Below are 22,963 nucleotides of genomic sequence, written 5' to 3' on the forward strand. Positions count from 1 at the left end.
ATGTAAAAAAAAGAAAAAAAACCTTTGGTGTTCTGACTTTCTTACTCCTCCCACACCTTTCATCATTCCTCAGACTCCCTGCCTCCCTTTAATCTCTTATGCCACTTCAAAACTAATACTCGGTTCATGGAAGATACTCCAAAAGTAGTTTGGAGCATTCCATACGTTTCTATGGCATTTTTTTCAAGTTTAAAAAAGAATTTTATTGCATATCATTCTTCTAAAGTATCCTCATATCCAGATTGCATTTTTGAAATTCACCAACTGTCACAATCAGGCTTTGGTAAGGTGTATTCCAATTCCTGCTGTAACTGTTCATTTGAACCTGAAATCATAAAAATTGGTCAGTCATCTCATAAAATGTATAGCAATAGCATACGACAATTTTAAATGCCTGTACAAAAATGTCTGTGAACATATTGAAAGCATCTCATACTTTCTTGTTGTATCAGCATCCAACATATTCGCCCTCTGCCATATATCCACTCAATATATGTATTGATTTCTGATTGATAAATGAGTTGATTTCTAGCAATATTTTGTTTTATTTTCGAGTTTTGAGCAATTATAGAAACTCTAAAGATGACAGCCACATGCCCGCCATCTTGATTTGGGTTTAACTTAAGCACAGCATAACTTGCGTTTCAAACTTAATAAACGCTTTAAAATAAGTTAAAGCACTAAAAACTTATCCAAGTTTGTAGAAAAGTAACTTATCTGGCCTTTTGTATTATTTATTTGTTATACAAGGGGCGTTCCAAAGGTAATGCTTACTATTTTTTGATTCCACTCAGAGGAGATTCCATATTGCATTTCAATGATGACTAAACTTATGCATTCATAACCTGAAAGTTTCATCTCTCTGTTTCAGATATTGACAGTGTGGGACTAAGAAAGTAACCCTTGTCATGGATATGCGTTAGAAGCTGAGATCAGCCATTAAATTAAAAGTGCATTGAGAATGGTGGTGATTATGTGGAAAAATAAATTCGAAAGCACAAAAGGTCGCTCGTTTTAATAGTTCATTTCCGTCTTCGTAGCTCTTCAACTTTTTAAGTTAAAAAAAAAAGAAGGCTTTCCTCGTATATTTATTTATTTCCTGACCACTTTTTCGGTTTTTATCTTTAGCAAAAAAAATAAAAATTACCTATAAAAAATAGAGAAGGGGGAGAAATGTAATATAATTGCTAGAAGACACATGTCCCCCACCCTGCTTTGAACCTAACCTCTGACCCTAAAGGACCCCTTTCTTTCTTTCTTCTCCCTCTTCTGAACGCGTCCAAGATTCAAGCCAAAATCATCAGCAGAAGCCAACAACGTAGAGAAAGAATAACGAGGAGCAGCGAAGCAATTACGTTTCACTCCGTCCGGCATCGGCGGCGCTCAAGCTGCTGCTGCTGATAGTTCCGAACTTTACCGAGGCATCTCATTAGTTTCCGTCAACTCCCGGGGATTAAACAGCTCGATATTATTATTCAAAATGGCCGACATAGCAGCAGCAGCGGCAGCAATGGCAGCCGCCAGCAGCTCAAATCGGAATGAAAATCAAGGTAAGAAGAAAGAAAGAAGAAAGAAAAAGGAGAGATATATTGTTGTTGTCGTCGTCGTCGACGATGATTGTCTATTTATGGTGGAGGGGGGTTAAATTTTTACATATTCATATTTGGAGTTTTAGCATAATATATGCTTAATGTTTACTTATATCATGGCAACTTTCACAGTCGCTCTTAAGTGATTTTTATTTTGTACTTTCTTTCACTTCTTTTCGTTTTATATCAGCCGGGCTTGATTTTGTTTTTACCCTTAAACGAAAAGAAGAAGAAAAAAAGCCGCTTTTTTAACCCAACCCATTTTATTTGTTTGTAAAACAGAAGAAAAAAAATAATAATAAAACAATAATTTTATCTTTTTTTTTTTTTTTTTTTTTTTACTAATTTATTTATTTTGTGGGAGGCTCAAATAAAGTTGAATAATTATTTTTAAAATATTTTGGGGAGGAGTTTAGTTCAAGTTTGATTATTTTAATAATAAGAAGAAAAAAACGTGTTTTATTCTTTACAAAAGTTTATTCATAATTTTGCAAAGTGCCCGTTTCCGTTCATAAAGTTTAAAAACATATTTTAAAAAATTCTATTTAATCCTAATTTAAACGGCTCCAATTTTATATGACCCTTTTTCCATGCATTTTTTTTAACAACTGGTAAATAAGCTTTTCCTAGTCTGTTGTTTTATGTCTGTGTTCTTTTTGTAAACAATAAAAAATCCGTGTGTGTGTGTAATATATATATAATCTTTAAATACTCCAAAATATAATTGAAATTGCTTAATAAAAGATAAAACCAGTGAACTAATTTATTTAGTGCATTTTAAGGAATAAAATACCCATTTCACTTTAAATAATAAGCGACCGTATATTAGGAAGTTTAAAAAAGTGATTTAAACTTATATTTATTTCCAACTATTTTATTATATAAAATCAAAGCCATTATTAATTAACTTTAAATTCACGTTTAACGGTTTGAAAACTTTAAATTGTTGCTTAACATGTGCATTTAAACCTCTGTAAAGTTATCTTAATTGTTTTTTAAAGTTCAAGCACCCCCCTCTTCTGTGTTAATAATGACCAGTGTATACTGTTATTCCCAGGCATTATCTCTTACTTCACACCTTTTTAATGTTTAATTTTCAATTTTAAATAATTCAGGAGAAATTACCTAGAAACTTATTTAAAGAATCAATTTCATTTATGAATAAAATAACTTATTTTCAGGCTTCAATCACCAGGTTAGTTCCTGGTATTTCTAAATTAATAATATTACAAAAATATTGTTTACCAAAACCTGGTCGAAGTTATAGTGAAACGGGAATATATGTTTAGCAGGTATATATTTGGTACTTCCTAAGTTTTGTCTAGGCAGAAATGACAGCTTTCTTTTCTATAATAATTTTTATTATCGATTAGATAAAAATCGAACTTATTTCATTATATAAAAAAAATTGTAAAGAAAAGAAAATATTCAAATATGTATATGTATACAAAATTATTCAAATATGCATACAAAAGTTTTAAAGAAATTCTGTTGTTTCACTTTCAAAAAAAAACAAAAAACAGAAACAGTAAATACATTGTCTTAAACGATTATTTAAAACATTTTTATTCATTTCGAATATAAATGTATTCATTTAAAATTGTAAATATTTATATATAACCACCTAACCACCTTTATTTATTGTGAAAATAACCATTGAACCAATAACATCGAAATTATAGGCAGGGCGTACATGAATAATTTTCTCGGGGGAAGTGCTTTTTCTTTGGTCGAAATCATCGCTACCTTATGCATATTCATTAATATACACCGATTTATTTACATATCTATATAAACACACAAGATGACATGTACATTAAATTATCGACATATTCGACAACTGCCAGGTGGAGATTTTTATGGATTCGTAATAGTTTTTCTTTTTCCATGAAGATTCGCTCCCCCCCCCCTCAATCTAATTTATCAAAATATTCTTTTTTATATATAATGTTAAAAAATTCTAATGTACTTAAATCTTCGGGTTTTTTTTAATGTATATTTAGAATGTTTTAATTGTTAAGTTAAATAAATATATCTAGGTACTTATACAGAATACGGACGGTGTTGAAATCGTTATTATTTAGAAACCCATTTTTAATATTGGGAGGAGAGCTTTTTTTTTTTTTTTTCTTTCAAATTATTCTGTATTTTCTGTCTATCAGAAAAAAAAAAATGCCTAAAAAAATATACCGTAAAAATTGAATTTAACTTGAAAATCCTATCAAAATAAAAAAAAAATAGCACGGTCCGTATTATTCTGCCTACGTACCCATAAATAAAAACCACTAATTCGTCAACATTATTTTTGTAAGGTTTTAAAACTCTAGTCTACTTAAAAGCTTCGGTTTTATGTTATATATTAAAAAAAAATAATAATGTAGACTATATTTTAATTAGTAAAATAAAAACATACACATATAAACTAAAACGAACTCCTAAATAAAATATTTTGTTTATTGTTAAATGCTAATTCGAAAGAAACGGCATGTCGATTCGGTGAACTCTACAATTAGAATATATTATCATATATCATTTTTGATTTTGTCGTAATTAATATTCCTTGCTTCGCCTTTTTTTTTTTTACGTATTAGTATATTTTTTTTAACTCCCGGTTAATAAAAATAGTACATAAAGGATAATAAACGCATATATATAAATATATATATTCTACTGTTTGTTTTTAATATACAAATATATATATAGACATCTCCTTTAATCCTCTGTTGTGAAATGGTTGCTGCATTTAAAAGAGGCCGAACAGAGACATGCAAATGGCTGGGTCATACGCAGAATTCTGAGGTGAACTTGAAACACGTGTTTATGGGGGGACGTCTTTACTTACTATGTTTACCCGTCATTTACAACTCCTACTACGAGTTTGTTAGACGCGACATTACACGATACATGTTTTAGATTTTTATCTTTTTTTAAAATTTATTTTGCTCATTATGTAAGTTTGTTTTGCGCCGTTTATTTCTTCCTTTATATTATTCGTGTTAATATCTTCGGGGGTCCTGGATATGACCTTAAACTATATCCGATGGTGAGGCCAGGCCCCAGCTTGCGGGGCTTTGGGGAGTGTGGACTGTGGAGCCACCCTTTAATTGCCATTGCTCTCAGGTCCACTCTGACCCGGAGTGGTAATACCTGTTAGGGTCCCAACTATGGGTTAAATAGCAACCGACTTAAAAAAAACAAAAAACAACAACAAATATACTCTATTAAAAAATTGTTCTTCAAAATCACTGGATTCGGCATTAAATAATCCAAAAGGGCTGATATGCCGTAAACCAACCAACCAACCAACCAATATCTTCGGGATCATATCGAACTGTAGTTTTTTATTTATTTATTTTTTTACGGACCTAAACGAGAATCACCAACTCCTTAAGAACGGCTTTCGGAATAAACACCCCCAACCTCATGTTAAGAACGGCTGTCGCTTTTTTGCATTTTTTTCAGTGGATTTGGACACTAATGTATATATGGGGGGGGGGGCTGATTCTCGTTCATGTCCGCAGTTTTTTTGTACATGTTATCGTGCTGAAATAATGCTATTATTTAGAAAGCTATTCTTATCATGCGGAGAGGGGTGGGTGTTTTGTAAGTTTTCTGTACTCACCTAACAAGATGTCATGAAACTTCAAATTTGACTTAAATACTATTTAAAAATAGTATGGTAAAAAGTGCATAAGCACCTTTTTTTTTTCTTCTTCGATCTCTTGAGATCATCCTCCTCCCAGGCGTTATCTCCTCCTTCGGTAATAGAGGATTTGTTTCTGATCACCTGAGCCGATTGCTCCCCTTCACAGGGGAATATCGACGAGTACGATCACGACAAATTTTGCAACCATCAAGACTCCCCCCGCCCTTTTGAGGAGCTGTATTTATCCCCCCCCCCAATTAGTAACTAAACTCATGTCACCTCACCTCCACTCTTTGCTAGAAGGGTAAATATTACCGAAATTGTCTTAAATGTAGTATCTCGGTATTTTATTTTTGTTATGGTTCAGATGACGAATGGAACCAAACTAGTGCACTTATTGATCCGTGCTGAAATAATAACGTTATTATTTAAAAAGCCATTCTTAACATGGGGAGGGTGTTTTGTACCTATTTTATACTTTAACCTTACAATTGAATAAAAAACAAAACAAAAAAAAAACGTTAATTAAACTTGGAAATACGATTTAAAAAAATAGCGCGGATCATTAACACCAATATTTCTAACTAAACAAGTGACCAGCTATTTTATTTGTTACGACATGTTTTATTAAATTTGAATGTGTGTTTTTTTTGGGGGGGGGGGGCTTTTTCATGACGTACAAAACCTTACATAGTAAAGTGATTTGGTTTGAATCGTTTAGCCAAAATTGACCCTTCTTTCCTATATCAAAAAACTACAATAGGAAATTCTTTATTTCGAAACGTCCAAGGAAAATACAATCTATATATCTATAAAAGTGAACGTGTCTGTGTGTCTGTCTGTGTACATTTCCCTACGCAATAACTCTGTCAATTTTTAGTCTACAGACTCGAAATTTGATATACAGGGTACTGAGATTTGGGAAAATCTATGTGATCGGTTTTCGGCCAGATATTTCGCTGTTAAGGGGTCAAAGTTCAACGATTTGACCTTTGAGAACTCTACCAAACTCCTCCGACAATTTTGGGTCTACAAACTTGAAATTTTAGATATAGGGTCGTTGGACATGGATCTAACTTAATAACTTGATTTGAGCCCGAACCAATAAATGTTAAGGGGTCATAATAGGAGTCAAAGTTAAAAAATTGACCGTTTTTTTTTCTTCTTAGCATACACCTCAAAACACTCGGGCAACGCCGGGTCGATATGCTAGTAACTAACAAAACAAAAATGGATGTAAAAAATGTGTACATGGGGGCAAGTTACTCTTCTACCTACATAAGATTTTTGTTTCATTGTTTTAACTTATTTTAAAGCGTTTATCTACTTTGAAACAAAAAGTAGTGCCGAGTTTGTTGAATTAAAATAAAAAAGACCCACCTCTAAAAACTTGACTTGTTTGAAATGACAGTTCTTTTTAAAATGTTGAATTTTATTATTATAATAACAAACATTTTGTGTTAAAAATTAATTGGCATTTTTGAAACCGTAGCCAGTAAAAAAAAAAAAATGATGGAAAAATATACACAAGAAATAAACGTAATTTGTGTGTGTATATATATATATTCACCCCCCTCCTGTTTTTTGTTTTGTTGGCTATTGTGAAAAAAAAAATGCTCAATTTCTCTCAAATAGCCGAAAAAAAAAGAAAAAAAAAGCAGATCTTGGATATGCAAAGGAGTAAAGGACTCTATATCCTGCCAAATAGAGCTTTTATACTAATTAATAAGGTGTTTTCTCTGCGTTATCCTTGATGAGTTAGCAATCTTCTGCTGTTCTTACCCCAATTCTGGCCATTGTTTTTTCTCTGAGTCGCCCAAGTAACATTACATCTTCACATTTTAAACATAACACACTTTCGTCACAACTAGAGTTCATTAATATATATATATTATATAAATGCCTAACAAACAGTCGGCCTTCACACAGCTACAATAAATAACTACCTGTAGTTTAAAACAAAAATATCAAAAACTTTGTACTAACCGGCTTATGCTATGTAGAATACGGATCGTGCTGAAATAACGTTATTACTTAGAAAACCATTCTTAGCATAGGGAGTGGGCTTAAAAATATGCTGTACTTTCACCTAACAGTTTAATAGACAAAAGATGTCGCAAAAATTTGATTTAACTTGATAATCCTTATATATATAAGTCCGTATTTTGCATAAGTACAGTTAAGATTACACCAAGAGAGAATACCGTATTCTCTCTTGAAGATTAAATCTCAGAATATGTAAGTTGCGGCGAATATATATATATATATATATATATATATATATATATATATATATATATATATATATATATATATATACACACACACACACACACTTTTAACGATTAAAAAATATATATATATTTTCTAACCAACATTGTCAACTCGACAAAATGTACTCATTCAATAGACAGTTAGTTGACCCTGGGGCAGGAAACCGGAATAATGAACTCGAGCGAGTTCACAAGCACTTGCTTTTTTTTATCTTCGTTTTTCGTGTTTCTTTAATATACATTTTATGTCATCGGTACATTTTTAAATCGAAAAAAAAAATCTAATATACAAAAAATAAAAAAGTAAATGCGGGTAATAAATGAAATGTTATTGCTATATAATATTCGTACAAGAATAGCGAAGTCTCAGCTGTTGATAAGACTTTCTGTAAACATTACGAATCTACTTGCTTCGTAACATGCCGTAGCCTGACTGTTAACAAAACTGTCAAGCAGTCAAGAGTCAAGCAAGCACAAGCACTCAAGCAAGTGCTCATGCTCCTGCTTCTTGCTATAAGAAATCCGCATTATAAGGTGAGAACCAAGGATAAGTGGAGTAATATTATGAAAGGAGTGACTGACGCCCTCCCGTACATCTTTGTGTAACTTATGAAAAAGGGGCCTTCAGGTTACCCTCGACTAAGACTCACACACACACACACACACACACACACGTGTGTGTTTACGTACATAAAAATAATAAAAGTCCACATTACTCGATAGTGGGAATATCTTAATTTTCCAGATTGCAATAGACTAAAAAACAGCCATAATGGAAATAATAATTTTTTATTTTCTTACAAAAATTGTTTTATTCATTGCAAATGTTGTCGATCTATTAAAAAAAAAAAAAAAGTGCTTCTTGTTCCAATTCCTCCTAATATCAGTATGTTTTGTTTTGTTAAATTTTTAGTAAAATGCCATATTTTAATGTTTTTTCTTTAATACGGATGAAATTATTTGGTCATTTTTTTTACTGAGAAAGTTAGCTTTTCTAAAATTTTAACTCAAAACAACAAAATAGATAAATGAATAAAATAAAAATAAAGTAATTATCTAAAATAAAGATACCCCCAAATTCATAATTTCAGTGCTTATTTCATATTATGAGAAAAAAGCACCAAAATGTTTTCCTCGCGACATAATGCAATAAGATTAAAATAGCTGACATGTTTACGAATAAACTGAAATGCATTGAGATGGATTTTATTTTGTAATTATATTACTTTTTTAATAGAATTTTTTTGAAGTTCGTTTATTTCTCGCTATTGAAGTTACGATTTCAATAAACAAAATGTGCAAGTCACGTCGAGGCGCGATACACAGACACACAAGAAGTGGTCACGCAGTTTTATTAAAATGGATATTTGTACGTCAATCTCTGTCTAAAGAATCATTTGTAACTTTTCTCTAAATAAAAACAAACAATGGCGAAAAGGAAAAAAATAAAGAAGCATTGTTCCGCCACCCCAAGATTCCCATTGGTGACACTTCGTCCATCGCATCAAATAAAGATTTAGTACTTTTTAGAAAACAATATTTCTGATTTTTTTTTTTTAAATTTTGCATTTGCTATTATTGAAGACGTTTTTTTTTTTTTTTTTTTTTTTTTAAGATTGTTTTATTTCTCTGACCTTTTCTTTAGTCCCCTTACCGTCAGTATAATGGCCTTTCCACTGTCTCATCTCTTTTTCGTCACACCCTGTCCTCACCCTGATGGAGTTTATTTGTTCATGGCCAGCCTACGGACAAAACAATACTCCACCCGATTTCTTAAAAAAACAAATGTGGGTCATTTGCTAAAAAAAATTAAAACCTTTTCTTAAAATGCCCTTATTTGATCTCCTTTCCATTTTTATTTCTTCCAACGTTTCGCGTTTTTTAGATTTTGATATCTATAAGCAAATAAAACTATAAAAAGTACAGCGATTCGGAAGCATTGGCCACCATACTTATGGGTACGACCGTATCGGTGTCAGGTGAAAACCTAGCCTCGATGTGAAAATGTTCCGATTACAAAACCGGACTCCCTGTTTTAATTTAAATTAGCAATTTTACACGAAAGAAAATATGTGAAACTTTTCAATACGTTTTTATTTTTATTATTTTTCTTTTATATATTTTACAGATTTATTTTAAACTAAAATAAAAAAAAGTCCGGTTTGGTAATCGGAACATTTTCACATCGAGGCTAGGCTTTCACCTGACACCGGTACAGTTGCATTTAGGGTCGCCTATGCTTCTGAATCGCCAAAATTACATTGGTAGATCATTCCTAGCAGATGGAAAAGAGCCTTCCACTTTATCATCCTAAATCCTATCAGCTGTGGAAGAAGGGTTACGTACCAAACACGCGGTAAAATTTGATCATCATTTTGTTTCGATTCAACTTATTCACATAATGTTGACACATTTCAAGCGTGATTTTTCTCTATTTTACATGCACAATACTAATTTGACTTTAAATAGAAATTAGTAATATTTAATAAAAACATGACAGTTTTTAATGCCTATACATTTTTTTTTGTTTTTTTTCTTTCTTCATTCTTCTCCAACCGCGACCTTTAACATTTACCCCCCAAATGTGGGTTGGTGTCTGAATGAGGATCATTCATGTGTACAGCTTTGTTTCTATGTACCATCCTCCATACAAAAGCTAGATGTGACATAAGGTCGAGCTTTAATGTGGAGTAGACCATGAGTATCGCAAAGACACCTAAGGCTGGTCGAGAAGAACTTTTAAAGATTGCTTATACCGGACCCATCAGCATCAACAATTACTCAACACTCTTTCTAATAAGGAAGACGAAAAGCTTTATCTCTTCATTGTCAACAAAAGGAGGTAATGTCTTGGAGAATGATGTTGAAGCAGAACGAAATTAAACTGAAAACTAGTATGTTTTTATTTTTACAGTTCAAGTTAAAATTAGCATGCTTCAATTGCAATGTAGGGAAATGGGTGGTAGAAATTTATACAGAAGAGGATATAGTAACCCAGTCCCAGTACATGTCTAAATTCACCTTCAATTTGTTCTGTTGTTGGTGCAATTATTACCGCACTTGAAAGTCTATTCCAAGATCCAATGACTCTGATTGAGAAAGAAGCCCTCCTCTGGTTTAATCAAAATTGGTGGTAAAATACAAGAGTCGTTCTAAAAGTAAAGCTTCCTACGTTTTTTTTAAATTTATTTTTTGTATTTTTTAACTAAAAATATTGCAGCGCTATAAAGATGGGAGTAGTATCATTAAAATAAGCAACCGTTTGTGCTCCAGAATTTATTTTTCTACATAGTCACGACCATATTGAGTGCACTTTTGCCAGGAATTCATTGATGTATTTCTGCTTCTGATGCACGTCCATGACAGGAGTTACTTTCTTAAAGTCTCACATCGTCAATATCTGTAACAGAGAGATGAAACTTTCAGGTTATAAATGCATAAGTTCAGTTATCATAACAATGCAATTTGCAATCCATTCGAATGGAATAAAAAATAGGAGACATTACTTTTGTAACGCCCTTCATAGTTTCTTGTATTGTTTGCATAGACCTCTTTCTGGTGCAAGAGTGAATAGTGCAGAGCGCCTCTATTCCATTTGCCCTGGCACAATTTGTCATAGAACACAGCAGTAGTAACTAATGATGGCACAATTCCAATATATTTCCTGATTCCAATACAATTACTGATTCTGAGTTGATTTTGGGAGCACTGGGACGAATAAATGAATTTCCACTGAAAAAGAAATCTCAATTTTTTAAATTAATTCTTTTTAGCTTTAAAAGATTAAAAAAGAATTTGCTAAAAAATTATTTTAAATTTGTCGTTATTTGTAAAAACGTGCATATATTTTGAAAACGTAAAAATGCACTTGTGGAAGTGAACTATAGATTTAAGGTACTTGTACAGTATAATCAAGACATTAAAAATTGAAAAAATGTTATATTGTACGTATCCGTTCTGAAATGAAGATCTCCGAAAAAAAAAATTTCACTTAATTTGATTGAGTAGTTTTTTTTTTTACAGCGGAAAAATACGTTTTTATGACAGCAGGTTGAAGGTAGACATCTTGTTTTTTTTTTTTTTTTCTTAATTTTGCTTGGAGTTTACAAATGCCACGGGGAGATAACTCCAGTTAAAGTGCTTACACTTCCTCCCCATCTTTAATACTAGCTTTTCTTCCTAAAAATCGAACCTTTTGCTCAGTATCAAAACAATTTTTTTTTTTTCGCTGTAAAACAAAAACTACTTGATGAAATTAAGTGAAATTTTTTTTTTTTGGAGAACTTCATTCCATAACGAATACATATAATTTAAACTTTTTTTTTTTCAATATTTTCATTTTTAATGTCTTGGTTAAACTGTGCAAGTACCAGATTTAATTTTACTTGTAGTTAAAAATCAATAAATATTTGATCATATCACCATTAATATGACTCATGAAAAATTAAGTTTTAAAGAAAAGCAAACAAATAAAAACAATGAAAAGAATAATTTTTTACATTGGAAAATAAGCATAAATTTTTTACTCACATACGCTAAAATAGTTAAACTTTTAACGATTAATCGTCCCAACAGTAGTAGAAACTGCTAAGTTGTTGGCTTTGGTTTGATTGGGTTCCTTTGTAGGATTAGCAAGATTGTATCATAGTTAAAATATAAATCTTGAAAAATGTAGTGACTATTACAGTATGTCTCATAGGTAATGATGCAAGGTTATGCATTTATCATTAGTGTGAATGGATGGAGCTAGCTTAATAAAATTCTGTTAACTAGCAGAACCTGTGGAAATTCCATGGTAGTTGAAAATTTTTAAACCACATTATAAATAAAATGAGAGAAAAACAGAATAAAAACAAATTTAAAACAATTTTTTAGCAAATTCTTTTTTAACCCTTTAAAGCTAAAAAAGATTGATTTTAAAAAATTTAGATGTTTTTTTTTTTTTCAGTGGAAATTCAACACATTGTTTTTTTTTCTGAATAATTTTTTAATATAAATTATAAAGGAGCAGATGTCAATTCACTTGCACATTTTTTAAAAATTTTTAAAAGAAACTATAATAAAAAAAAAAAAACTTAGTCTCCTCAACATTTTTGAAATTATAAAATAAAATAGCCAATTTGAAACTGTAAACAGAAAGCTATGTTTTTTTTTTGTTTTTTTTTAAATTTTTGTAGAGGAAATTGTAGAGATTGGGGTCCAAATCGGGCGAGAGCAGAAAGAGCTTTAGCAGATGAGATGAACTGATTCAACAACAATAAAGATGAACAACCGACAATGTTTGGGGTCCTTTATTATGCACACTCAGAACAAGCAAATTATATACAATGTACAGTGTTATGTTTCCTCTTGTGAGTTTGCTTTGTTCATTTTTATTTTTATACTTGTGAACCAGTGTTCGCACTCTCGGCAATCACTAACATTGTATGGACAGGACAAGAACTAGAAGAAGACCTGAAGATGAATAGAAAATCACAGCAAACAGCATTGGGGTCAGTTGATTGTTGAGGGGGGGGGTGCACATTTTTTTTTTTTTTTTTTTTTTTTTTTACATAGGCAACACCACTTATCAAGGCCAAGAAGCCACTCGAGGATAAGGGTTAAAGAGTGTACAGTAGAAATTGGACAATATAGTAACCGTTAGTAATGGAGATTCGGTAAATTTGTTAACTTATATGGAACGGCTCATCAAAAACTTGTTTACGTTAGACTTGAAGACAACCATATTGTAGTCAGCTGGAAAGCAGAAAAACGGAAGACAATTCCATAGGCGTGCAGTTGTAAGAAAGAAGCTTTGCTCATGGAATCTACGTTTAGGTTTAGGCACAGATAAAGAATGGGGGAAATTAGTGATAGTGTTTTCTGCTAGACGAGTGTTTCTTGTGAAATCATAATCATAAAGATACATTTATAAACCTTACATTATTAGAAACTACCAATGATGTGATACTAAGGATGTTATCACTTTTCATCTTTGTCCAGAGCCAAGACTCCTAAGGATGGAAAGGAATGATTCACTAGCGGAATTAAAACATGAGAGTAATAAAAAGATGAGATCTTTTTGAAATCTTTAGACAGGAAGACTCATGTTTGGTGATCAGTTTCCAAATCCAGCTGATAGGGCAGAAGTAGTTTGTTTCTACTAATTACATGTGGCAGTGACTAAGACAAAAGATTAGAGTAGTTATTCAATTTTGAGTCAGTAAATTTAGGAGTCAGAGCTAGTTTTACAGATAGTTTGCAGTTTGCGACAGCTGATGATTTTCTGCAGCTTAGACTTAATTGGCAGAGCTTTAGCCAATGCGGCTGTGACCAGATCCATTGACGACAAAGATGCCTCGACAGACAGCTATCAACAGACAACATTTTGGGTGTTTTTTTTATTACATCCGCTCAGGGTACAACTGATCTACACACAATATGCCAGAGTCTGTGGTGCTTCATGAGTTTGCATTGTTCTATTTTATTTTTATACTTGTAAGCTAGTGCCTGTACCCTCGGCAATCACCAAGATGACATGGCCAGAACAAGAATTAGAAGGCGTGAAGATGAATAGAAAACTACAGCATACAGCATTAGGGTTTAACGGTTGTTAAGGGAGGGGGTACACATGGTTTCATAAAAATACACTTACAAATCTTACATGTATGACGATGAGCTGATGATCATTAAAAAAAATATAATATTCATACATTATTTCATTCTATGTTAAATATTGAGTAAGTAGATCTACCCATTTTATTTTACTTCAAAGTAAAACAAAACAAAACAGGGGAGCCTCTTTCTAGCGCCTAACACTTGATATATGTATGAGATACATAGATATTCAAATATTTCATTAAATCCTTTTTACATCTTAAATGTTGAGTTAGTAAAGAATTTTCCTCTCCCCAAACTGACCAGTTAAATATGTTATTTTTCTTGTGGTCTCTTGGTTATACTGGATTCCAGAATAAGAATTCATCTAGTCTGGTGGAATACCCAGCTTAGTGTTGTTACTATTGGCAACAGCACTTGAAGAAGTATAATTTTATTAATTTTTATTGTTTACTTTTTCAGGAATGTCCTTTTCTTCTATTTCAATAAATCACTTCACAATAGAAATATTGGAGAACAATAAAAGTGAGGGAACTGATTTGACTTGTCACCGCTTCCAGTAATCCTATGCCGGAAGTTAGGAAGTACGTTAATTGACTATAACCCACGATTTTCATGACTAGTGACACATGGTTTCATAAAGATACACTTACAAACCTTACATCATTAGATTCTGTATGACCATGAGCTGGTGATCATTAAAAAAAAATATCATTGATACATTATTTCATACTTATTGATCTACCCATTTCAATTTACTTCAAAGTTTTCAAAAGATCAAGGGAGTCTCTTTCTAGCGGCTAACACTTGATCTTGTCTAATAGTATTTGTTTTATAATATGCAGGGGCATTTTGGTGACCATCTTATCAGTAAAAGATGTTATGTTATATGGGCTTCACACTCACCAGACAATACCACCTTTTTTTTTTGTATTTATGGGTCCTTTATCATACATACTTAAAGCACAACTGATTTATACACGATGTATAGAGTTATATTTTCTTTCATGAGTTTGCAGCCAGAACAAGAACTAGAAAAAGACCTGAAGATGAATAGAAAACTACAGCAAACAGTGTTGAGGACGCCGATTATTGAAGGTGGGGGGTGGGGTGCATGTGGCTTCACTAAATTTCATATCATCCCCCACCCCTGAACAATCATCACTTATTTTGTGGAGAGAGTGAATCAGCTACTTAATTCAAATTCATGTGTCACATTTGAAAATGCTTGTGTGACTGCAAGAGTTTGGAGTAAGTTCAAGGAACGTCTTCCATTATCAACCAACGGACCGTTACCACTGAAGAGCAAGAGAGGAGTCTGTGTGTGATCATGTATGGTTGAGGACATGTGTTGCATGGATAGAAATGATATGATGGATGTGTAATATGAATCTTAAAGTCAGATATAGATCTGATAACCTCAGAGGAAGATTAAATCTGGGCACTAAACAGATTTGTGCAAAACAAGAGACTCTATTGGTTTGGTCACATTGAAATAATCTAGAACAGTTTAGGTAGCAGGGGAAGGTCAAGGAAAACATGGGATGGAGATGATAAAAATAGATTTGAGAGAAAAAAGGATAAATAAATACCTGGTCAGAGATAGGTTGGTTTGAAAGTCAGTTTCTAGAAGTCGTCCAACACATGCCAATATGTAAGGCAGACATTAAACTGAATATGGTAATGATGATGGTCAATAGACTACCATTACATACTGCGTTAAATTTCATTTCAATTTCTTTCCAAACAGACGAATCCATTCATATGCATTATAAACATGCCATGTTTATAATATGCCGATAAAGAAATGGTTGTTATCAGAGTAAATAACTTTTCTAATTTGCATGAACAAATTTTAATAAACAACTGTTCAGCATTATGGATTTCGAATTTGTTTTATTTTCATACATATGAGCAACAGCTTTGTGCATACATTTTATAAGAAATCAATTCAAACTTGTTATAGTCGGGAAGAATTAGCTGTAATCTATCTACATCCAACCATTAAAAAAAAAAAAAAAAATTAAATATCTGTGCCAAGAAGGTGCATATATTTTCTAGTTTGAAGTATTAAACATGCAATTATGCATGTGAAATATTGACAGTTTGAAAAATTTTATAATTTATTGGCAAAAATATTGAGTTATTCCCCTTGTTAGATTAGCAGTTTAGAGAAGGTGAATGATAGGTGGCGCTGTAGTAAGAATAATTTGCAAGACTAAAGAGTGACATTTAAGAAGTACCCAGCGTAGTGCAGGAAAGAAATTTATAGAATTTGAATTTCTTACAGGGAAGCACAAATCCTCATTCTTTTGACTGCACTACAGTGTCAAGTTCATTATTATCCTTGTCCGAATTCTGACTATTGCATTTATTTGATTTGTTTTCAAACTGGATGTGTGAATAATCTAATGACCATGAAATTCATTCAAGAAATGGAGATTTATTTCAAGCTAGACAACACATTTACTGATTTGAATCCAGTTTGTCACGACAATCGCTTTTTTATTTTTTTATTTTATTTTAATAATATCAAAAGTGTCATGCTGACAATATTTTAGGCATGTTTCTGCAAATATAGCATTTCAGGTTCAAAGCATTAAATCTCATGACCTGTTTTTTTTTTTTTCCTGGAATGTGAGGTGTGTTCTTACAAATATCGTATGCTTGTATCCATATATAAAATCTCTAAATAGCCCCATCCTCTAAAATCTAGACCCATCCTCTTTCTCTTGTGCTCTCTCTCTCTTTATTTTGTTTGTACATCCCTCACCTCCCCCCCCCCTTCGTTCTCCTTCCTTATTTTCTAGCTCTAGTCCCCTTCGGTCATTCTCTCCCACAAATATCCTTTGTTCTCTCTATCTCTCTGTCTCAACTCCCTTCATTCTCTCTCCCTCTGTCGTAATCTCCTTCGTTCTCTCTCTTTTTTGCAATCCCCTTCGTTCTCTCTTTCTCTCTCTCACAATCCCCTTCATTCTTTTATCTGTCTCTCTTGCAACTCCCATTTCGTTCTCCCTCTCTCTTGCAACTCCCATCTGTTCTCCCTCTCTATTGTCCTTCTCATTCTCCTCCCCCCTCTCTTTTGTCCTTATCACTCTCACGGTCCTGGATATGACCTTAAACTATATCCGATGGTGAGGCCCCAGCTTGTAGACCTTAGGGAGTGTGGAGCCACCCTTTAATTGCCATTGCTCCCAGGTCCACTCTGACCCGGACTGGTAGTACCTGTTAGGGTCCCAACTATAGGTTAAATAGAATATGACTTAAAAAACAAATATACTATATTAAAAAATCGTTCTTCAAAATCACCAGATTCGGCATTAAATAACCTGAAAAGGGTTGATATGCCGTAAAACAAAACAACCAACCAACTTATCACTCTCCTCCTCCTCCTCTCTCTCTCTCTTGCACCCTTGTTCTTTCCTCTTTATATTTTCTATTCTTATCCTTCCTTGTTCTTTCCTTCTCTACCCTAACCTCTCTTTCTTTTTATACATGTATTACATCTTTTTCACACTCTACATTTCATGTCCTCTTATGAAAAATGCGCAAGTCATTCACACTCATCTTTAATAAATTTGATATTTCAATCACAAATCTCTCTATAAAGGTCAGATAATAAGTTGACATTGGGTTTAACTTTTAACATATTATTTGTTAAAGACGAGCTTCATATATTTTTTTTTTTTAACTAGGATCTGGACTATAAACATTTTATAAAAGTAAACAAAATCAAAAATGGCAGATTTGTACATCTGCCGCCATTATACTAACGTTTTCATATCTACCATAGATGGTCAAGGTCTATCTATTATTATCCTAAATGTTACTCAATCAACGTTTGTTTCTCCAAAGTTTTTCTCCTGTACACTTTAATAACAGTAAATGCATGCTAAAAATACTTTAGTTCTGGGATTGAGTCATGTTTGGAAAAATAAAATTCTGCTTTCATTGTTCTAAATAGTTGTAATTTCCAATTGCTCGTTTAGTTATCTATGTATTTCTCTTGGTCTTCTCTCGATTCAGCCATTCTTATTTCCTTATGTTTCTGTGAGAATTTAGAGAAAGAGTGACTTTCTTTTTTAGTGTTGCCATTAAATTTACATATATGTTTGAGCACATATGCAAATTAAATAACAAAATGCTCTCTTTACTTCTATATAAATAATAGGCGCAACTGTATTATAATAGCAAAATTCGGGAAACAAAATATTTATTTGAAATGAAAACAAAAAAAAACAAAGGTATCTATTGACTTTTTTGTGTCAGTTTCAACTAAAAGCAGTGATATCTACTAAATTCGCAAGTCAGAAGTACTTGAATATCACCGTATTATTTAAAAAAACACAAGTATTTGATCTTTATTGTAATAATCCTTGCCATATTTCTTTGGGAACACATGACACAATAACAAGGGAAGTAACTCAGTTATGCTAAAAACAAGGCAAGTAACTCATATTTATGATTTTTAATGCCTAATTTATTTAAAAATTGGCTATAGTTACATGCTAATTACCTCCCCTTGAGATTCTCTAGTGTTTTTTTTTTTGTTTTTTTTAGCCAAACATTTTATTTTCGCTAATTTTTGTCTAAAAAATGTTATTTTTAATAATTATTTTTCTACCTTCTCGTTTTTCGTAATTTTTGGATATATTCATTGCTGTAACATGACAATTAAATAGCGACCATTGGTTTGCCTTGAAATTCAATATTAAAATTTTCGAATTTCACCATTGTAGCGTAGTTGCACCAAATAATAATATAGAAGGAAAGAGGCTTGTTATTTTTTAGTTATGTAAGAAGAATGTCATAAAATGTCAGTTTGCAAATTTTTGAATAATAACAACATAGAATAAATAGTGGTAGTAATTATGACTCAACGGGTCACAGGTGTGTCCAGCAGCTTTAGAAAGCTTTTTTTTGTTAGTGTGGACTTATGTTCATGTCAGAACCAGAGTTATAAGATTGGCATAATTTTTGTTATTTGTGGTCAGATGTTCTATTATACAGAAAATATAAAACCTTTTTTTTTTCTCTTTTTTTAATTTTGTTTTTGGTGGAGTAAGAGGGGGAGCTACAATGTCTAGTACACAACAAACAAATTCAATAATTTAATTGCAAATTTGACTTAATTTTTATATCTTCGCACAGACTTGAAAAGTCCTTGAATTTTGCCTTTTGCCTTGAAAAGTCTTTATTTCTATTATTACTTTGAAAAATTCTTGAAAAATATGGAAAATGTCTTCAAAATTGTATTCTTTATGGTGAGTAAAAATTTGTGTCAAAATATTAAAAATGAAATTAAAATTAATAAATACTCTATAATTATTTTTAAGTATTAATGAAAATACCATTAAAATATTTTTTAAACATTGAAAATATAATCGAAATTCATTGTTCTGAAATTGCATAGTATTGTGGATGCAAGAGTTACGTCCCTTTCTCACAAAACTACCTTGGAGTACAGATTTAATTCCATTTTTTTTTCGGCCCTGCCAACCTAGTTTTCGATTATTATTACAATTTTTTTTTCTCACTTTTTTTTTTTTTTTTTGAGGGGAAAAGAATGGAAGGGGGGACAAGGGGGAGAGGAGTAGCGGCACCTGCCATAAATAAAATTGAATCCACTCTCTAAAAATATGCTTTCCTTGTGTGAATGGGACTCTCCAATAGTGCTCCCCCCCACACACACACACACTCTCCAAAAAAATTTGTGAAAATTAAAAATGAGGCCAACTGGGCCAAAAAAAAAAAAAGATAAATGGACAAGAAGACCGCCATCTTGGCTGGAAATTTTAAAGCCGTAATGAGAGTTAATATTTGAGATGAAATAAAAAGCATGTAAAACTACTTAAAAACACCAAAAAATTATGCTGGTAGGTTACAAAGTAACTTTTATTGAGTATAGTAACATTTATTTGTTGAATATATGATTTTTTTTTTACCACTTTTTTGAATCTCTGTGAATTGTAAAACAAGTCCCAAATTTTGATTTGAAAACTTGAATTTTGTCTTGAGAAGGCCTTGAAAAACTTTAAAACGACTTTGAAAATAGACATTGAAAATCTGTACAAACTCTAACCAGAGCAGTGTATTCGATTGATTTAAAAAAAAATTTTTTTTGGGGGGGGGGGGAGATAATGCCGTTTTTCTTAATGCAGAAAGTGAACTTTGGGTTTACTTTCAGCAACACTGTAACTTTCCTTATTTTGTCCTTTCATCCTCACATTCCATGAATGATGTTCCAGACAAAGGGAAAATAACTGCTGTTTTCTGTATCAGAATTTATCTGTATAATACTTATCGTTGTGTAAATAAATCGGGCTAAGATCACAGTGTAGTATCTGTTTTCTGTATCAGAATTTATCTGTATAATACTTATCGTTGTGCAAATAAATCGGGCTAAGATCACAGTGTAGTATCTGTTCTGATGCTACACTTAAGTTAATTTATACTTAGTCAAAGTAATATTGAAGTAATATTATTTATTTATTTTTTAGCTCCCTACATCAAATGGCATCATGCCTTGTCTGGAGTCATTTCCATAAAAGAAAACATGAACTTAGTATGCCACTTAGTATCTTGTTAGGCACCTATTTATTGCTATTTATTTGCTTCCCCACAAGATCAAAATGTGACACAAGATTGTTCTTAATGTGGGGAGGGGGGAAACTAGCTCCTCAAAAAGGAGCACTCTGGAAGTAGGCAAAAATAAAAATTGCCTTAGTATTGACTAAGTATAAATTAACTTAAGTGTAGCATCAGAACAGATACTACACTGTGATCTTAGCCCGATTTATTTGCCCCCCCCCTGCAAGGTCCATGTTAGACACAAGATCGATTGATTTTTTTTTTTTTTTTTTTTTTTTTTTTTTTAAATGAGGGAAATTTAGTTTCTCAATAAGGGAGCATTGTGGATGTGAACTTAAAATAGATATTATACTTTACTCTTAGCCCCAAAATGTTGGGCCTATTGTATCAGTTTCGCTAACTAGTAACATCCTTAGGAAAAATATAAATCTCAACTATGGATGAACTAGTAAGGTAGACTAGACTAGTAAGACAACTAATCCAAGAGAAGGAAAACAATGAAATAACATTTTTGACCAGATAGGACTCTGACATGTGGCACAGTCTTCATTTACTTGGTCAAGATAGTGGATCCTGTTCTAAAACCATTTACAAATCATTTAAAATCAATAAATTGAAATTATAAATAGAAATTGTCTACTAATTTTAAATTGTCAACCTCATGATTAAGCAACTTGAAATATTTTGGTGCCTGACTTTGCAAGTTTCAGTTGCTCCCAACAATTTCAATCTAACTACAACTAAACTTTTTAAGATTGTATGGATTCCGAGGAAATCTCTGTATCTTTTTCACAAATATGAAGGTTTAAAATTGTCCATAGTCAATTATTCGAAAAAAAAAAAAAAAGAAAAATAATAGAAATATAGTCAATGTTTTCAAGACAAAACAGAAACCAAAAAAAATATGCATAAAATAAGTAATTGAAAATTACAAACAAATGTCATCTGCACTTGGTTTAATTTGGCTTGATTATTTTGTTTCATGGCATATCAACCGTTTTTGGGATTTTCTATTCACATTACACTTGAACTTCTGCATGTCAGTACAGGTAGGGAAGCAGGAGCCCTGAAGGGAATTCTAAAGTCTAGCAGTTCGAAGGAAGAAGCTATTTGAGTAGAAGGCTTTACGGCATCTAGGGATCTCTATAATGAGGGGGTGGGATTTTGCTACTTGATGTCGAGTTTGTTGGGGGTATTTACGTCAAGTAGGTACTAGTGCTTTGAGTTCATTCAAGCACTTTCCATTAAAATACTTGTAAAACAGACACAAGGATGCCACATTTTAGTGATGGGACAGAGGTTGAAGTTTAACCGACAGTGCAGAACATATTAGGTTAGCGACTCTTTTTTGAACCCTATCTAAAAACAAGAGACTAGTGGCAGATGCACCAATCAGATGTGACAACAATACTCCATGCATGGGCGAATAGTGGTTTTGTAGAGGTACAAAATACTCTCAGGTGTGAGTAATCTCTTAACACAGTAAGAGAGAGCCCACCTTCCTTGCAGCAGCCTTGGCAATTACCTCGATATATTTGTTCCAATTCATGTTGCCTGTGAATGTTAAGCCTAGGCGCTTGAGGGAAGTACTTTCAGGTAGTGTATCATATGGCAATCAGTGGTTGCAAAAGTGTTATTATTATTAAAGGAAATAAGCTTAGTCTAGGCGGCATTGAATGTTACCATCCAGTTTTGGACCCATTCCACTACAGACAGGAGGTTTTCCTCTAGAGTTTTAGCCATTTTCTTAGATATGTGTTTATTCTTTTTCCCCTCGAGTCTGTTATAGTGTTATCAGCAAAAGTGCCCATCTTAGAGATAATTTTATCATAGAGGTTGTTTATGAATATCAGGAATAACAAGGATTATTTAATGCCAAATCCAATAATTTTGGTAAAAGTTTTTATGCTTCAAGTTCTTTATATCTGTAAATATTTATTCATGGTTTTTAGTGTGGTTGTTTTGTAGAGGAAAATAATTGTTTTTTTGTTTGATATAACATGATTGTGTTTTGTAAAGAGGAAAACCCCCAAAAAACAAAACCGTCAATGTTTGATGCATTTTAGGTCAGGAAGCCAATATCTTCAGACAACCTGATCTGGTAGCATCATTGATGTATTTGGTATAATACTTATTAGATTGGGGAAAATCAATTTGACACTTTAGAGTTTGGGGTTATTATTTTCAATGTCAAATTATGCTGTATAAAATCTAAACAATTTTCATTATTTGCAAGAAATATTATCTGCCTTGTTAACTGTGAGTAT

General features: G+C 32.3%; 1 protein-coding gene across 1 annotated transcript in view; it reads left to right on the plus strand.

Annotated features, from left to right (window-relative positions):
* The first annotated feature begins 1,285 nt into the window (after positions 1-1,285).
* LOC145278040 (uncharacterized) overlaps positions 1,286-22,963 on the plus strand; it is a 399,772-nt gene continuing 378,094 nt past the window's right edge. The window contains exon 1 of the mRNA XM_080130262.1: positions 1,286-1,550. Coding sequence (XP_079986388.1) covers positions 1,481-1,550 — 70 coding nt within the window. The 5' untranslated portion in view covers positions 1,286-1,480. The remainder of the gene's footprint in view (positions 1,551-22,963) is intronic.

This window comes from Euprymna scolopes, chromosome 6 (assembly GCF_053919585.1).
Source record: "Euprymna scolopes isolate OS-2025 chromosome 6, ASM5391958v1, whole genome shotgun sequence".
NCBI classification, from domain to species: domain Eukaryota; kingdom Metazoa; phylum Mollusca; class Cephalopoda; order Sepiida; family Sepiolidae; genus Euprymna; species Euprymna scolopes.